We start from the raw sequence: 17,973 nt of genomic DNA on the forward strand, positions 1-17,973 counted from the left end.
GGGTTTTAGTTGCTGGGATGTATAGTTCACCTACAATCAAAGAGATTTCTGAACCCCACCAACGATAAAATTGGGCCAAACTTCCCACACAGAACCCCCATAACCAACAGAAAATACTGTGTTTTCTGATGGTCTTTGACGACTCCTCCGACACCCCTCTCGCGACCCCCACAGGGGTCCCGACCCTCAGGTTAAGAAATGCTGGTATAGACGCACCCCAAGTCCTATGGAAGGGCGGCATCCGATTTTATTGGAGGTATTATCTTTAATGTTAGGTCGTTTAAATTATACCCATAATTGGAAACGCTATAAAATAATAGTATATTCAAATGATAGCTAGTTAAAAAAAATTAAACGAAAATTAAGGCTTTTAGTAGTTAGACTGTATATTAGTTTAATCTTGTCCTAAGTCGCCTATCAGGAGAAAGGTGGAGTATTAATAAAGAAATAATATATTTAATAACAGGTATATATTATTAAACATACCATACTATTAAATATACAATGGAACAGATCAATGGAAACAAATCAGAACTTGTTAAACGATACTCAAAGCAAGTCCTGTTTATTTCTACTCTAGTTTCTATGCAAAATTGAATTTTACTCAGAAAGGATATTATTATTATTATTATTATTATTATTATTATTATTATATTACAAGATTAGTACACAGCAAACAAGATCACTTTTGTGTTGACTTTTATGTTTGATCACAAGTCGGACACTTCCCAAGTGTTTAGGACTGTGTGATGTGTCTACGAATAATGTGTGCAGATTCGAGTAGGGTGGTCTTTTGCAGCTGACAGATGGTAATTTTGTCACCGCCTATTGTTTTTAAGTGCAGGCCAAGGTCTTTAGGGTGTGCCGATCACCACTGGGACCACATTCACGGTCTTGTGACAGTGTCTTTTATTATTATTATTATTATTATTATTATTATTATTATTTGAAACACAACAAGATGAGTCCACAGCAAACACTCATTATTATTATTATTATTATTATTATTATTATTATTATTATTATTATTATTATCCCGCTTCTCCTCAAGGCTGGAAACAAAGAAACAGGTCTTCGATATTTATAGGATATCTGTGGGGGTTCTATTAGTCAACAAAATCCAGCCATTTCGACATCTTTGAAAGACAATTCAATTAAGTCAAGCACTTTACCATATAAATACACTATTATTATTGGTTTGCTGTGAGTTTTCTGGGCTGCATTCCCTCCTGACGTTTCGCCTGCATCTATGGCAGGCATCCTCGGAGCTTGTGAGGTCTGTTGGAAACTAGGCAAGTGGGGTTTATATATCTGTAGTTTCCAACAGACCTCACAACCTCTGAGGATGCCTGTCATAGATGCAGGCAAAACGTCAGGCCATACAGCCCGGAAAACTCACAGCAACCCAGTGATTCTGGCATTGAAAGCATTTGACAATACAAATAATAATAATAATAATAATTATTATTATTATTATTATTTGAAACACAACAAGATGAGTCCACAGCAGACGCTCTACTGGCTGTTGCATTGGATCACATATTATTATTACTATTATTATTATTATTATTTATAATTTTATAATTATTTTATATTATTATTATTATTATTATTTGAAACACAACAAGATGAGTCCACAGCTTATTATTATTATTATTATTATTATTATTATTTGAAACACAACAAGATGAGTCCATAGCAGACACTCTGCAGGCTGTTGTATTGAATCACTTATTATTATTATTATTATTTGGTAAAGGGCTTGACTATATCATCTGTCATTGAATTCGCTTTCAAAGATGTCTAAATAACTGGATTTTGTCGGCTAATGACAACCCCACAAATATCATAGGCTTTTCTTAGGATATTTAGAGGTGGTTTTGCCTAAAATATAGCCTAAAGCACCTGGTATTCGTTGGAGTCCTGGCATCCAAGTACTAACCAAAGCTGGCCCTGCTTAGCTTTCAAGATCAGACAGGATCTGATGCCTTTTAGGGTATTTGATTTGATTTCTAAGGCGGGAAAAATGGGGGACGAGGGTGCATCCCACTTCAGTAGCTGGGTCACGTGATCCTTCCCTCCCAAAGGAGGAGGGGCAGCAAAGGAGACAAATTAGGCTGGGATGATGTCCCTTTGAAACGACTTAATACCTACCAAGGCGGCCTTTATCATTTATAATATTTATACCAGCAGCCCCATCCTAGTCTCTTTACCTTGTCTGCCACTGAATAGCACCTGCTCCCACAGAAATGAGTTTAGGATAGGCATGCACACATACAAGGGTCCCAGTTTCCAAAACAGGCACTGACAGGCATTGAATCAAAACTATGAAAAGATAATATATTCCAACAATTACAAGGTTGGAAGAGACCATAAGGACCATGCAGGAACACCCAATCAAAGCACTCCCGACAGATGGTCATCCAGCCTCTGCTTTAAAATCTCCAGAGATGGAGACTCAGCCACATTTTGAGGCAACTGATTGCAGAACAGCTTAACATTCTTCCTAATGTTTGAGTGGAATCTCTTTTCCAGCATTCATGAATCCATTGCTCTGTGTCCTAGTCTCCAGAGCAACAGTAAACAAGTTTGCCCCTCCTCAATGTGACATCCTTTCTGTTGGGTTTCATCCTTGGACTGCACATCAAGTGTCATCAAGTCTCCAGTCCTCAATGAGTAGACAGAGTAGAGATAGGGTTAAGCTGAGGGATTCCTACCCCACATTCCTATGCATGTTTACCAAAAAGGGCTTTGTCTTTACTCCTCCTGCCACCCACTGTCTCCTCCCCTTTGAAGATATAGAAGTGGAATTCCTCTTTAAGTTTTATTGCTCTGAGTTGAGCAAAAAAACTTTGTCTCTTCTGCCTTTCCTTCTTTCCAGTGAGGACACATTTTGCCTCTCTCTTTAGGCAAAATGTAGCTGCATGGACTTTCTGACTTTTTACGCTTTTTAACTTTTAAGATAAAACTTAGACTTTAGAAGATAAGACTTAGTAAACTAGTTAGCTCCAAGACCTTTTCTATCTGGAATGTATTTCTTTTACTACAATAACTATTTTTGTACCTAAAGTTCTGACTCTACCATCCCAAGGAATAGAAGCTTATCCCAGCTCATCACATGCAAGTTTGTGCTGGTGATGAAGTTTATTTCTGGTACACTGTTATATTTATGGTGGAACCATCCTCAACTGAGGGTTATTTTTGAGCCTAGCAGCCCAGATTCCCCAACAAAGGGTTATGGGCCCAGATACCTGTGTGCTGAGAAAAGGGGAAATAGCTTTAGAGGATATGTGAAAAGGAGCAAAGAAAAGTTTCTCAAAGAGATTTTGGAGTTTTGTTCCCCAACACTTTCAAATATTAAAATACGGGTGTCTTGTTCTGTCTCTCAATATTCTCCAAGCTAAATATTCTCCAAGTATCCCCTCTGCTTCACTATATATTGATATAGATAGATACAAGGAAAAAACATGGCCATCCCAGGCACAGTTTGCCCACATAAAGCTCCAGGAGAGGCATCAGAGGATCTTTGGGAAACAGCCACCCTAGCCTTGGGTTGTTGTAGGTTTTTCGGGCTACTTGTTCTAGAAGCATTCTCTCCTGAAGTTTCGCCTGCATCTATGGCAAGCACCCTAGACTTGTTTTGCTTCCCCGCCTGACATATAATAAGATTTCTTCCCAGATAAATGAATAGATATTATATACAAGACATGGGCCAACTTGGGCCCTGCCTCCAGGTTTTTGCATTTCAACTCCCACCATTCCTAACAGCCTCAGTCCCTTTCCTTTCCCCCCTGAGCCGTTTAAGCGGATGTGGGGGGAAAGGCAGGGACCTGAGTCTGTTAGGAATAGTGGGTGTTGAAATCTAAAACACCTGGAAGGAGGGCTCGAGTTGACCCATGCTTGGTGTATAGTCTATAGTCAAAGTCCATTCAAACTCTATCCGACTCCTCACAATACTTGTGTATCTGCCGTCGATTGACGGCAATCCCAAGGGTTTGGTAGGGGTTTTTTTTTCCTGGAGAAGGCTGTATGGCCATGTTCCAGAAGCATTCTCTCCTGACGTTTCGCCTGCATCTATGGAGGTTGTGACAACCTTTCTGTTGAGTTTCATCCCTGGACTGCACAAATGCTGCCACACTTACTGGGAAGTGAATCCCAGCGAAGCCTCCCGGGATTGACTTCCGAGGGGGAAATGGAGACGGATCGGGTTTCCACCCCCTCCCACATACAAACCCCAAGACCCCAAATCCCTGCTGCTTTCCCAGCTCTTCTGCTCCGCCATCTGCCAAGGAAAGAGCCAGGAAGCAAAGTTTGAAACGACAACAAAAAATCACCGCGAAGCCTCTCTCTCTCTTTCTCTCTCTCTCTCTCTCTCTTTTTTTATTTATCCTGGGGCCATTTAAAAAGGAGGCGAGACTATAATCTATGCAAATCTCCGCCATTTATTCTTGTATGGATTATGCCGGGCGCTCGGTTTCCTTTTGTTGAGCCAAGGAAACCTCCTTCCCTCCCTCGGAATCGCCGCCCTTGAATTTCCCTTTGCAGGGATCAGTCGGGGGAAAGGAGGGTTTGGATATGGATTGAAGCGGCACCCGACAAGGAAGGAGGCTCAGAAAAAAGAAACCCAGAAAGGGAGGTTGTTTTGTTTTTCAAATAGGAGAAATAATCTGTTTTTTTCTGTTTTCTGTTTGTTTGTTTTGGGGTTTTTGTTGTTTTTTGTTTTTTGGGTTTTTTGTTGTTTTGGGGTTTCTTTATTTTGGATTTTTGTTGTTTTTTGTTTGTTTTGTTTTGTGTTTCGCAGGCGGGGATGTCTTTGGGGAGGGAAAAATGCCACCAGGATTTCGTTTTGCTTCGCTCTGCAACGCCGCGGTGCCATTTCTGCCCTGATCCGATTACCAAATGCGGCGCAAAAGCCTTTCTGGGACCTCGTTTTGGGGCAGATGGCAGCAGCAAGTCCTCAAGGAGCCCGGAGAGAAAGAGAGAGAGAGAGAGAGAAGGCGAAGGGAAAGGATCGGTTACATTAAGGAGAAAGGAGGCGAGGGGCAGCTCCAGGCGTTGGCTCTTTGCGCCGCCTCCAAACTCAAGCGCCCTCGCCTTCCTCCTTTGACTCTTCGGTCTGTTTCCTCGGATCCTGTCCCAGATCCTATCGGTTTTATCCCTATTTTCCATAAACCAGGCGTCGGAGAACTAGCTTGGACCACTTTTGCAAAAGTTTGGACCCCCCCAGCCTGAATGATTTCCTGGAAACATTTGGAAAAAGGAAGGGATGGCAACTCTTTGCAATCCTTTCGGCTCTCCCCTTCTCTCGCCTTTTCCTGATCCCTCGAAAATATATATTTTAAATCACTTCCCCTCTTTTTTAAAGAAAGGGACTCTCAAATTTTCTCTGCTTTGGAAATCCCAGGGTTGGGATTGGCGTCTTTTCTGAACCAAGTCCATTCACGCGTCTTTCTTCCCCCTCTTTTCCAAGCTGAGCTTGAAAAGGAACGAGGAGACCCGAGGCGCCCCTGCTTTGGCTCCATGTGAGCCCTCTCCTTCCTCTCTGGAGCTGGAAATCCCATCTAATGCAGGGCAGATCCAGCATCTTTTCAAAGGCAAGTCAAAGAAAGGGAAAGAAAGGCGCACAGGCCGCCAAACACATTTCCAACGCTTGCTTTTGAGCCCTGAGATCAAAGCCCTTCCCAGGCCCCTTCCACACAGATGAATACAATCCCACATTATCTGCTGGAATATATAACAGTGTGGACTCAGATAACCCAGTTCAAAGCAGATCTTGTGGGTTATTCTGCCCTGATATTCTGGGTTATATGGCTGTGTGGAAGGGCCCCCAGAAGCTGATCCAATTTTAACACTGTAGGCTACTCTGGGCAGAGAACCTTTCCTCTACTCAGACTATAAAATACCCAGTGGCTGTGCTGATCAAAATATATCGTCCTGTATATTATATACAATATATGCCTGCCTGTCCTGCCAAAGGTATACCATCTAAAAAAATATGGGTAGACTTAGAACCCATAGGACAAAAAAACAAACAAACAAACAAAAACAAGTAGGCCTTGCCAAAGACATACAATGTAATGTGTTTCTCTCTTCCCCTTCCACACAGCTGAATAAAATCCCATATTATCTGCTTTGAACTCAGTGTGGACTCAGATAACCCAGGGCCCTTCCCTACAGCCCTATATCCCAGAATATCAAGACAGAAAATCCCACAATATCTGCTTTGAACAGAGAGACCTTCCACACAGCCCTATATCCCTGATTATCAAGGCAGAAAATCCTACATTATCTGAGTGTGGACTCAGGGCCCTTCCACACAGCCCTATATCCCAAAATATCAAGACAGAAAATCCTACATTGTCTGAGTGTAGACTCAGATAACCCAGTTCAAAGCAGATATTGTGGGATTTTCTACCTTGATATTCTGGGATTATAGGGCTGTGGGGAAGGGCCTTGGGTTATCTGAGTCCACACTGAGTTCAAAGCAGATAATGGGGGATTTTATTCAGCTGTGTGAAAGGGGAAAGATATAAACATATTAGATTGTCGTTGGCAAGACCTGCTTGTTTTTTGTTGTTGTTGTCCTATTTGCAAAGCGCCATCATAAGCAATGATAACATTAGACATCATACAGATAATTGCAATAATAATCTATCACAATTATCGTAGTCATATTCCAAAGAGGAGAAGCAAAAGAAAACTGGACACCACGAAGAGTTTCCCGCATGGAAAGAAAGCACCGTATGTCTGATTCAGAGACAGGAAAAACCAACCGAAAGAAGACGAGGGTTTAGTTTTCTTAAAGGCGCAAAAACTCCATCCCAAGATCTGTCCCTTCGCCATCTCTCCTTTCTCCCCAACCACTTCCTGCCTCTTTGGGGAGACTTTCCCCCATTCTCTTTCCAGGCCATTTTGCTTCCATTTGAATTCACAAATATCAACTGGGAAGAGCAAGGGCTCCCTTGGTTGGACAAAACCCAGCCTGGTCATCCACACATGCATTCCGAATTAAAGTCCCTGCGGAAAGTGCATTGCATTGACACCGTGGGATGAATATGTTTGGAGGCCAATTTAAGTCAAGGCCATGGAATCAGGCATGGGCAAACTTGGGCCCTCCCTCCAGGTGTTTTGGACTTCAACTCCCACCATTCCTAACAGCCTCAGGCTCTTAAGTAGCTGAGGGGGGAAATGAAAGGGCCTGAGGCTGTTAGGAATAATGGGAGTTGAAGTCCAAAACCCCTGGAGGGAGGGTCCAAGCTTGCCCATGTCTGTTCTACAAGGTCTGCCACTTCCTCTGCTGGTTCCCGCGTGGGCGCCCACCTGGACCCTGGCCTCGGAGAGCCCCAGCCGCTGGCTCAGCTCCTCCCGCATGAAGGCGTCCGGGTAGTGGGTCTCGTCGAAGAGCCGCTCCAACTCGTTGAGCTGCTCCAGGGTGAAGTTGGTGCGGCTCCTCCGCTGCTTGATCTTGGCCTGGCCCTCGTCCTCCATGCCCTTGGCCTCCTCCTTGCGCTCCTTCAGCTCCGGGGAGACTGGGAGGGGGGAAGAAGCACAGAGGGGGGACTGTCAGCGACGCCCCAAAGAAGCCCACTCCCCCAACCGAGCCCTCGCCCTGGCCCTCTCAACCACAGCAGCAGCATGAGCATCACTCAAGCCCTGCTCTGGGTCTTCTCCTCCCCATGGATGGCCTTTGATTCCATTACTTTCAGTCCTAAAGGCTTGACAGGAGAGGGGGATGGGGGTGGGGGAGGGGAAAGGCGCTCATGACATGCTCAGAGGTCACAAAGGTGACGAACATCGGATTCGCGGACCCAAACAGCTCCCCTGGGCAAGTTAGGGTGACTTTCCTCTATAGGGAATCGCAGGCTACTCCTAGCTCAGTACAGCAAAGCTTCAGATCCTCTGGCGTCAAGGAAATTGGGGCGGCAGAGCCAAGACCCCGAGGAAAAGGCAGGGGAGAAGTTCTAAAAGTAAGCCAGGCTGAGTCTACACTGCCCAATAATGCAGTTTGAACTTTACTATATGGTCAGTGTACTTACTTACTTACTTACTTAGACTGAGCCGTATAATATAGTTCAGTGCAGCTTCCATGGCAGTGTAGATCCAGCCAAAGTTGAGCCTCCCCTCTAATCTGAAGTTAAGGCTGTTTGGGTTGGGGTTTTCGGCTCCCTAAGGCTGGATCTACACTGCCATCGAATGCAGTTTGAAGGGCACTGAGCTGGCTCATATGGGTTTACACTGACCCTCTCTTCCAGTCCAGAGCTCCAGCAAGTCAACCCGATTATTACACGTGTCTGAACGTACACTCTGCGCAAATAGGGATCGGATTCACTACTGAACCCTTTCTAGAATTAAGGAATAAAAGGGATTCACTAAAGCCCCTTCGCTTCTGGTGTGAGAGAATTGGCCGACTGCAAGGACGTTGCCCAGGGGACTCCCGGATGTTTTACCATCCTGTGGGAGGCTTCTCTCAATTTCCCGCATGGGAAACTGCAAGTCTTCTGGTGTGAGAGAACTGGCAGTCTGCAAGAACGTTGCCCAGGTGAAGCCCGGATCCTGTGGGAGGCTTCTCTCAGGTCCCCACATGGGAAGCTGGAGCTGACAGAGGGGAGCTCGCCTCGCTCCCCGGATTTCCCTCAGCAGTCCTGCCGCACATCAAGTAACTCCTGACAAGGGGGGAGGGGGAAACTAAGGCCCCCTCTACACAGCTGGATAAAACCCCACATTCTGTGTTTTGAACTGGAATGTATGGCAGTGTGGACTCAGCTATCCCAGTTCAAAGCAGATATTGTGGGATTTTCTGCCTTGATATTCTGAGTTATATGGTTGTGCGGAAGGACCCTTAGTTTCCTCTGCTGAGGCGGGGAAGTCCTTCCCAAAGTGGCCTCCTGGGCGCATCTACACTGGAGAACGGATGCAGTTTGACACCACTTGAACTGCCATCCCTCAACGCTATGGAATCGTGGGTGTTATAACTTCGCAATGTATTTAGGCTTCTCTGCCAAAGAGTGTTGGTGGATCATCAAGCCATAGCATTGAGCCGCGGCAGTTCAAGTGGATTCCTTTTTCTATCAAGAGATGCACCCAAAGTCTCCTCGGGCGACTGTTTGCTGCATCTCTAAATGAATACATTTTGATATCAGTTGAACTAGCATGGCTCATGGAAGTTGTAGTTTGATGAGGTACCAAGAAGGCGAGAGACTTCCCAAACCTAGAACTGCCCTGATTCGCTTGCATTCAAAGTGCTGTCAAACTGCATTCGTTCTACACAGCGTTGGACTCTAATTCATTCGTTTTGCAAAAAGCTCTTCCAATTAATCACCCTGGGTTGTTGTAGGGTTTTTTCGGGCTATATGGCCATGTTCTAGAGTCATTCTCTCCTGACGTTTCGCCTGCATCTATGGCAAGCATCCTCAGAGGTAGTGAGGATGCTTGCCATAGATGTAGGCGAAACGTCAGGAGAGAATGCCTCTAGAACATGGCCATATAGCCCGAAAAAACCTACAACAACCCAGTGATTCCAGCCATGAAAGCATTCGACGATAAATCTTCCCCTTTTCTGTCCTCTCCCCATTCAAGTTCACACTAGAAAGGACCAACTTCCTGAAGTTCATATGGCATTGCCTAAACAAAACAAAACAAAACAAAACAAAAACACTCTCCCCTTTATTGTCATTACGCATTATTTCCCATTATTCTTATTCCAGTATGGACACAAACCCACCCTTCCTTTCACTCCGGATCCCAGGACCCTTGGTGCAAAGGTAGCGGAGTGACGCGGTTCTTGGAGATTGAGGGGGTTTCCTCACCTACCAATGGGGTTCCCCACATTAGTTTGTTTTTTCTGAATTTATTTGTTCTGTTGGACTCTGGTTTCGCTTCAAACCGAGGCGGGATTTGTTTATGAAATCGTTTCCGGGTGTTTTTTCAATCCGGAGCAGGATATTTTCACCCAAACGTGAGGCCCCCTCCAGACAGATGTATAAAATCCACATTGAAGTGGATTATATGGCAGTGTGGACTCGAATAATACAGAAATAAAATCTGAAGAAAACGGCACTCTCTAACTTGACACTTTCCAAATGTCTTGGGCAAATGCCCCTTTATACTGGATTATATGGCAGTGTGGACTCGGATAATCCAGTTCAAAGCAGATATTGTGGATTATCTGTCTTGATGTTCTGGATTATATGGATGTGGAAGGGCACAAACCCGCTCTACACACCCTTCGGGATGAGACCGCTGGGCATTTTAAAACCTCAGGCAAATATTGTCGAAGGCTTTCATGGCTGGCATCACTGGGTTGTTGTAGATTTTTCGGGCTATATGGCCATGTTGTAGAAGCATTCTCTCCTGACGTTTCGCCTGCATCTATGGCAAGCATCCTCAGAGGCTGTGAGGTCCTCACAACCTCTGGGGTGCTTGCCATAGATGCAGGCGAAACGTCAGGAGAGAACGCTTCTAGAACACGGCCATCTAGCCCGAAAAACCCACAACAACCTCAGGCAAATATTCAAATCTCCTCCAAAAGCCCCGGTCTCTTTGGATAAGCAAACAGGAGGTGGCGTTTCCAGCCCTTCCTCGCCTCCCGTCTCACCCTCTTCTTCTCTTCCTTCAGCACAAACATTGGAAGTAAATAAAACCCTGCCTCCGGATTTCGAGCATTGTTTAACCTTCATTTCCCTAACGCCTCTCATCCATTCCTGTCTGCTTTTCCACAGAGTTGGTGCCCTTGCTTCCAAGGTCCAGGTTGATAGAACAACCCGGAGGAAAATACAATAACATTACAATAAACTTCCGCATTCGATACTTCCAGGGAAGGAAGAATAACATAATAATTTACTTTCTAAATGTGAAGTCAACTGAAAAGAGAGATCAGCTGATTGGATTTCGCGTTTCTTTCTCGTTTGGTTTTTCTGTTTCAGTCTCGTTTGATTTTTTCCCCTATTTCTTCCTGGTTTGATTTTTCTATTTCTTTCTGGATTGCTTTCGCCCTTGTTTCTGGTCCCTCCTCTCTCTCTCCTTGTAAAAGGGAAGGAATGGCTTCCCAAAAGCAAATTATCATCATTTTACTTGACCTCGAGGTGACTTGTTTCCTTTTGAGTGATAGGAAAGCCCTGCTCTGTTTGGTTTTGTTTACCGCCGGTGTCATTGCAAAAAAGAGGAAAGAAGTCATCGAAATTAAGACAGAGGTAGGCTCCGAAACCTTTCCTCCTCTCCAGCGAATTCCCACCGTATTTTGGGATTTTATTTTATTTTATTTTGCATTGATTTAAGCTGCAAAACCTCGGGACAAAACAGTCTGGAGAGGTTTTGCAGTCCTTCCTCTTTAGGGAACATTTCCCTCCATGACCAGTTCGGGCTCTTATTCTGGGCAGACTTCTCTTCCTTCCATACAGATGAATAAAATCCCACATTATCTGCTTTGAACTCAGTGTGGACTCAGATAACCCTTCTATGCAGCCCTTTATCTCAGAATATCAAGGCAGAAAATCCCACAACATCTGCTTTAAACTGGGTTATCTGAATACACACTCGGATAATGTGGGATTTTCTGCCTTGATATTCTGGGATCTAGGGCTGTGTGGAAGGGCCCTGGGTTATCTGAGTCCACACTACCATATATTCCAGTTCAAAGCAGATAATGTGGGGTTTTATTTAGCTGTATGGAAGGGTCCTTTCAAGCAAGAGAAGTCTGCCTAAAATAAGAGCCCGAATTGATCATGGAGGGAAATGTTTCTTTTCCTCCTCGATGTTGGGAAAGGACTCGAAAATAATTCTCAGCGCCTATCTAGTATCTACACTGACAATTTAATGCAGCTTTCAAACCGGTATTGAAGAAAGTGGTTTCTTTGTACGGATGATGACAGAGGAAATTCTGGAACCAGTCTGAGGCTGACTGCACAAACTACTGATGCGCATTCAGGGGAGCTTTTGGGAGAATGTATTGTCGAAGGCTTTCATGGCCGGAATAATTGGGTTACTGTGAGTTTTCCGGGCCGTGTTCCGGAAGCATCCCCTCCTATATTTCTCCTGCACAGATATATAAACTTCCCTTTGCTTAGGTATCAATAGACCTCACAACCTCTGAGGATGACTGCCATAGATGTGGGCGAAACGTCAGGAGATAATGCTTCTGGAGCGTGGTTAGATAGGGCGAAAAATTTACAGCAACCCTCCCTTTGCTTAGTTTCCAATAGACCTCGCAACCTTTGAGGATACCTGCCATTGATGTGGGCGAAGCGTCAGGAGGGAATGCTTCTGGAACATGGTCATACAGCACGGGAAAACTTACAGCAACTCAGTGATTCCTGCCATGAAAACCCCAACACATTAAAAAAAACGAGTAGGGAAATAACAGACTGGGTTGTTGTGAGTTTTCCGGGCTATAAGGCTATGCTGCAGAAGCATTTTCTCCTGCCACTTCGTCCACATCTATGGCAGGCACCCTCAGAGGTTGTGGAAACTAGGCAAGTGGGGTTTATATATCTGTGGAATGTTGTCTAGTTTCCAACAGACCTCACAACCTCTGATGATGCCTGCCATAGATGCAGGCGAAAGGTCAGGAGAGAATGCTTCTGGAGTCCGGGAAAAATTACAACAACCCAGTTTGTTATTTCCCTACTCGTTTTTTAAAAAAATTCGATTTAATATTTCAGAATTAATCAATATAAACATATTGATTGATTTATAATAAAATAGTAAGTTATTTCCCTACTATTTTTAAATGTGTTCATGGCCGGAATCACTGGGTTGCTGTGAGTTTTCCGGGCTGTATTGCCATGCTCCAGAAGCATTCTCTCCTGACTCTTCGCCCACATCTATGGCAGCCATCCTCCGAGGTTGTGAGGTCTATTGGAAACTAAGCAAGGAGAAGGTTTGTGTATTAGAGGGAATGCTTCCAGATTGCTGTGAGTTTCCCGGGATGTCTGGTCATGTCCCAGAAGCATTCTCTCCTGACCTTTCGCCCACATTTATTGCAGAGGTTGTGAGGTCTATTGGTTTGTGTATCTGTGCAGGAGAAACGTTGGAGGGAATGCTTCCGGATTGCTGTGAGTTTCCCGGGATGTCTGGTCATGTCCCAGAAGCATTCTCTCCTGACCCTTCGCCCACATTTACTGCAGAGGTTGTGAGGTCTATTGAAAACTAAGCAAAGGGAAGTTTATATATCTGTGCAGGCGAAATGCTTCCGGAACATGGCCATACAGCTCGGAAAACTCACAGCTTTTGGAAGAGTTTGTTGCCCGGTCAGTGTCGATGGAGAAATCGGGTTCTACACTCTCGGATCGATACCGTGTGGCTTTTAACTGCTAGGAGCAAGAGGGGCGAAGAAGTCTGTCCCCAAACGACGCCCAAGAGAAAGATCTTGGCGGAAAGGGGGAAAGTGGCTTTTTCCTGCTCTTCTTTGGCTGGACTCAGAGGGGCAAAAGCACAATCTCAATGGCGTGGCTTATTCTGGGTTCATTCCTCACGGCTGGGGCTGGGTCTAGGCTGCCATCTCATGCAGTTTGAACTTCATTCTATGGTCAGTGTAGACCCATATGATGCGAAGCATCGTATGGGTCTACACTGACCATAGAATGAAGTTCAAACTGCATGAGATGGCAGCCTAGACCCAGCTAGGGGCTGTGCATGCGGAAGCAGCAACCTTAGGTGCCTCCCCTTTGCAACCCCATCCCTCTCCTGCTCTTTGGTGGGTACCTTCGCTGAGTTTGGGGGTCCCTGCGGCGTCCCTGCCCCGGTCGACGGCGCCCATCTCCAGCTCAGGGGAGCGCCCTCCTCCTCCTCCTCCTCCTGCCAGTCGGGCGGCGCTGGGGCTGCTGGCGGTGCTGTCCTCTCCTCGGCCGGGCTCTCCTCCTGCTCCTGCTCCTCCGGCCTCCTTGGCTGCTCCTCCTCCTCCTCCTCGGACGGGCCCGCTCTCCAGCACCTCCCGGTAAGTGATCAGCTCCTTCTTCTCCTTCACTTTCTGATCAAACGACTTGGAAACAAAAGCGGTCAGTTCTTCCATCGCCGGCGCTGGAGCGGAAGGGCTGGGCGCTCCCTCCCTTCCGCGCGCGCCTCCTCTGCCGGCTCCCAGGGCCCCGAGAAGCACCACATCAAGCGGGGGGGGGGGGAGAGGAAGAAGAAGAAGAAGAAGAGGAAGAAGAAGGAGGGGAGGGAGGGAAAGGGGAGGAGGGAGGGAGCGAGGGAGGGAAAAGGAAGAGGAGGAGGAGGAGGATGTAGAGGAGGCTTGCGCGCTCTCTCTCTCGCTCTCTCTCCCGCCGCCGCCCCACTCGCGCCCCGTCCTCCCCGCGCAGAGTTCAGAGCGGATCCGGCGCCGGCTCTTGAAGTGGCCCCCTATTTATACTTTGCAAAGCCGGCCCCTTCCTCCGGAGCAAATGAACTCCCCTTTTTGGGAAAGGAGGAAGGAGGAGGAGGAGGAGGAGGAGGAAGGAGAGGAGGAGGAGGAGGAAGGAGACCCGGCGCAGTCCGGCCGCCTCGAGGAAGAGAAAAGGGGGGGAGGGAGAGAGAGAGAGAAGAGAGAGGGAGCGCTAGAGAGGGAGAGGGAGAGAGGAAAGAAGGAAGGAAGAAGAGAGAGGGAGGGAGGAGGGGTCAGAGAGAGAGAGAGAGGGGGGAAAGGGGAAGAAGAGAGGGAGGGAGGAAGCAAGCAAGAGGGAGAATTGAGGGGTCCGAGAGAGAGAGTGAAAAAGAGGGAGGGAGAGGAAGAGAGGGGGAGGGAGAATGAGAGAGGAGCCAAACTGAGGAGGGAGAGAGAGAAAGGGGGAAGAAGAGAGGGGGGGGAGGGGTCCAAGAGAGAAGGGGAGAGGGTGGGAGAGGAAAAGAGGGGGAGAGGGAGAATGAGAGAGGAGCCAAACTGAGGAGGGAGAGAGAGTGAAAGGGGGAAGAAGAGGGAGGGAGGGAGGGAGAATGAGAGAGGAGCCAAACTGAGGAGGGAGAGAGAGTGAAAGGGGGAAGAAGAGGGAAGGAGGGAGGGAGGGAGGGAGAATGAGAGAGGAGCCAAACTGAGGAGGGAGAGAGAGAAAGGGGGAAGAAGAGAGAGGGAGGGAGGGAGGAGGGGTCCAAGAGAGAGAGGGAGAGGGAGGGAGAGGAAAAGAGGCGGAGAGGGAGGGAGAGGAAAAGAGGGGGAGAGGGAGAATGAGAGAGGAGCCAAACTGAGGAAAGCGAGAGAGTGAAAGGGGGAAGAAGAGAGAGGGAGGGAGGGAGAGAAAGAGATGGGGGAGGGAGAATGAGAGAGAAGCCAAACTTTGGAGAGAGAGAGAGAGAGAAAGGGGGAAGAAGAGAGAGAGAAAGAGAGGGAGGGAGAGGAAGAGAGGGGGGAGGGAGAAGGAGAGAGAAGCCAAACTGAGGAGATAGAGAGAGAAAGGGGGAAGAAGAGAGAGGGGGGAGGGAGGGGGGAGGGGTCCGAGAGAGAGGGGGGGAAGAGGGAGGGAGAGGAAAAGAGGGGGAGAAGGAGAATGAGAGAGGAGCCAAACTGAGGAGAGAGAGAGAGAGAGAGAGAGAGAGAATGGGGGGAAAAGAGAGAGAGGGGGAGGGAGGAGGGGTCCGAGAGAGAGGAGGAAAGAGAGAGAGGTGGGAGGCATCCATCTCCCTTCAGCCCACCCCCTCCTTTTTCTGATCCAGCGGCCGGGGTTTTCTCTCTTTCACTCGCGCTCTCTCTCGGCCATTAATCCAGGATTGACAAGGATCCCTAATTAATTTAATTAGGCGTGGGTCTTGCGCGAAGGTCCGGAGTTAGTTAGTTAAACACTGCACTGGGAGGGGGAGGAGGAAGGGAGGGTGGTGGAGGGGAGGGCATGCTTCGGCGGCAGTGGGAGGGCGGGAGGGGGCGGAGGGCAGGGCCTTGACCCCTCGCCCGGACCCGGTGGGCCTTTCCTACCAAGGCAGAGAATCAGTTGGACAACAACAGTTGAGCGCTTTTGGAGAGGCAGCCACCGGGCCAAGGCTGAAACCGCAGAGCCTTGGAAGGCAAGCGGCGCCACAGGATTCAGAGGGTCGCACTTTCCCACTCCTTAGGAATAGACCTTCTCAGCCCTTAGAAATAGACCTTCTCATCCTTTAGGAGATTATATATAGTCGGAATATATATAATCCTACATCTACATCAGGCATGGGCAAACTTGGGCCGTCCCTCCAGGTGTTTTGGGACTTCAACTTTCACGATTCCTAACAGCCTCCGTCCCCTTCCTTTCCCCCCTCAGCCGCTTAAATGAGGAGGAAAGATGCTCCCTGGGCTCTTCTGCTTAAGCATTTGAGGGCCCTTCCACCACGCAGCCCTATATCCCAGGATATCAAGGCAAAAAATCCCACATTATCCGCGCATGGACTCAGATAACCCAGCTCAAAGCAGATATTGTGGGGTTATCTGCCTTAATATTCTGGAATATAGGGCTGTGTGGAAGGGAAAAGGAAAGGGCCCGAGGCTGTTAGGAATCGTGGGAGTTGGAGTCAAAGACACCTGGAGGGCCGAAGTTTGCCCAGGCCTCATCTACATCTAGGTAGATTTGAACCCTGGTATCTACAGAGTCTTAGCACTACACCATGCAAGTGTTTCTCATGCCTATACATGTGTGCACACAAACAGGCGCGGTTCCATGTAAAAAAAGATGAATAGAACCCACATATATTTTAAAAATCTATATACTACATCGCGTTTGTTCCCATGTATATAGAAAGAAAGAAGAAACGTGTGGCTGTTCTCTCTCTCTCTCTCTCTCTCTCTCTAGATATATATACTAGCCATCAGGGCCGTAGCCAGAAAAAAAATTCGGGGAGGGTTGACAATTTCGGCGGGGGGGGGGGGGGGATTGAAAATTTCGGGGAGGGTTGAAAATTTCGGGGGGTGGGTGGGTGGGTTTGAAACCTGTCTCCTAGCTCACGCTGAAGCAAATAGCACAGCAGGGGGCAGAGCAACCTTCAATAGCCTGCAGCTCCGCCCCTGTCAACCACCTCCACCAAGTCTGGCCTCCTTAATGAGAGCATTCAACACACACAGACCCAACTTGGTTGCTTAGCTACATTGGCTATTGCTGCAAGTAATGACAGTGTGAATAACTTGTCAATATTTGCTTGAGATAGTGCTTAGGGTTCTGGAGGGACTCTTAATTTTTGGCATCTCATAGACTTAGCATGGGGATTTAGTTAACCAGTTAAAATTCATGAGTAAACCAGGTTTTTTTAAAAAATCTGAAACATTTCGGGGGGGGGGTTTGAACCCCTAAAACCACCCCCTCGCTACAGGCCTGCTAGCCATCCCCTGTCACTGGTTGCTCTGGCCAAGTCTGTGTATATGTGTGTGTGGTTTTGCGCATGCGTTGTAATGCATTCATTATTATTATTATTATTATGCTTTTTAAGTCTCTTCCGCTGTGTTTTTCAGTGTTTTTATGAGTGATGGCCACTCGTTGGCCTGATAGGTGTATTGTGTCCAAATTTGGTGTCAATTCGCCCAGTGGTTTTTGAGTTATGTTAATCCCACAAACAAACATTACATTTTTATTTATATAGATACAGACAGACACACATATACTCTCTCTCTCTCTCTCTATATATATATATATATACATACACACATATACTCTATATATACATATATACACATACTCTCTCTCTGTATGTGTATATATATATATATATATACACATAAACACATATACTCTATACACACATACTCTATATATACACATATACACATTCTCTCTCTCTCTCTCTCTCTCGCTCTCTTTCTCTCTCTATATATACACACACACATATATATATACTCTATATATGCACTTACATATATTCTCTCTCTCTATATATATACACATATACTATATATATACACATATTATATATATATATACACATACACACTCTATATATATACACATACTCTCTCTCTATATATACACATACACACACATATACACATATACACTCTATATACATATACACATTCTCTCTATATATACACACACACATATACTCTCTCTCTCT

At 46.4% G+C, this 17,973-nt stretch overlaps 1 protein-coding gene across 2 annotated transcripts in view; it reads right to left on the reverse strand.

The window, feature by feature from the left end:
• SHOX2 (SHOX homeobox 2) overlaps nt 1-14,448 on the reverse strand; it is a 33,955-nt gene extending 19,507 nt beyond the window's left edge. The window contains exons 1-2 of one of the 2 annotated variants that reach the window (XM_067466014.1): nt 13,699-14,448; nt 7,321-7,529 (exon numbers count right to left, since the gene is read on the reverse strand). In XM_067466014.1, the coding sequence (XP_067322115.1) occupies nt 7,321-7,529; nt 13,699-14,005 (516 nt within the window). In that variant the 5' untranslated portion in view covers nt 14,006-14,448. The remainder of the gene's footprint in view (nt 1-7,320; nt 7,530-13,698) is intronic. The other variant, XM_060767632.2, reaches the window with a different exon arrangement.
• Nucleotides 14,449-17,973: the final 3,525 nt, after the last annotated feature.

Source organism: Anolis sagrei, chromosome 3 (genome assembly GCF_037176765.1).
Source record: "Anolis sagrei isolate rAnoSag1 chromosome 3, rAnoSag1.mat, whole genome shotgun sequence".
Taxonomy (NCBI): domain Eukaryota; kingdom Metazoa; phylum Chordata; class Lepidosauria; order Squamata; family Dactyloidae; genus Anolis; species Anolis sagrei.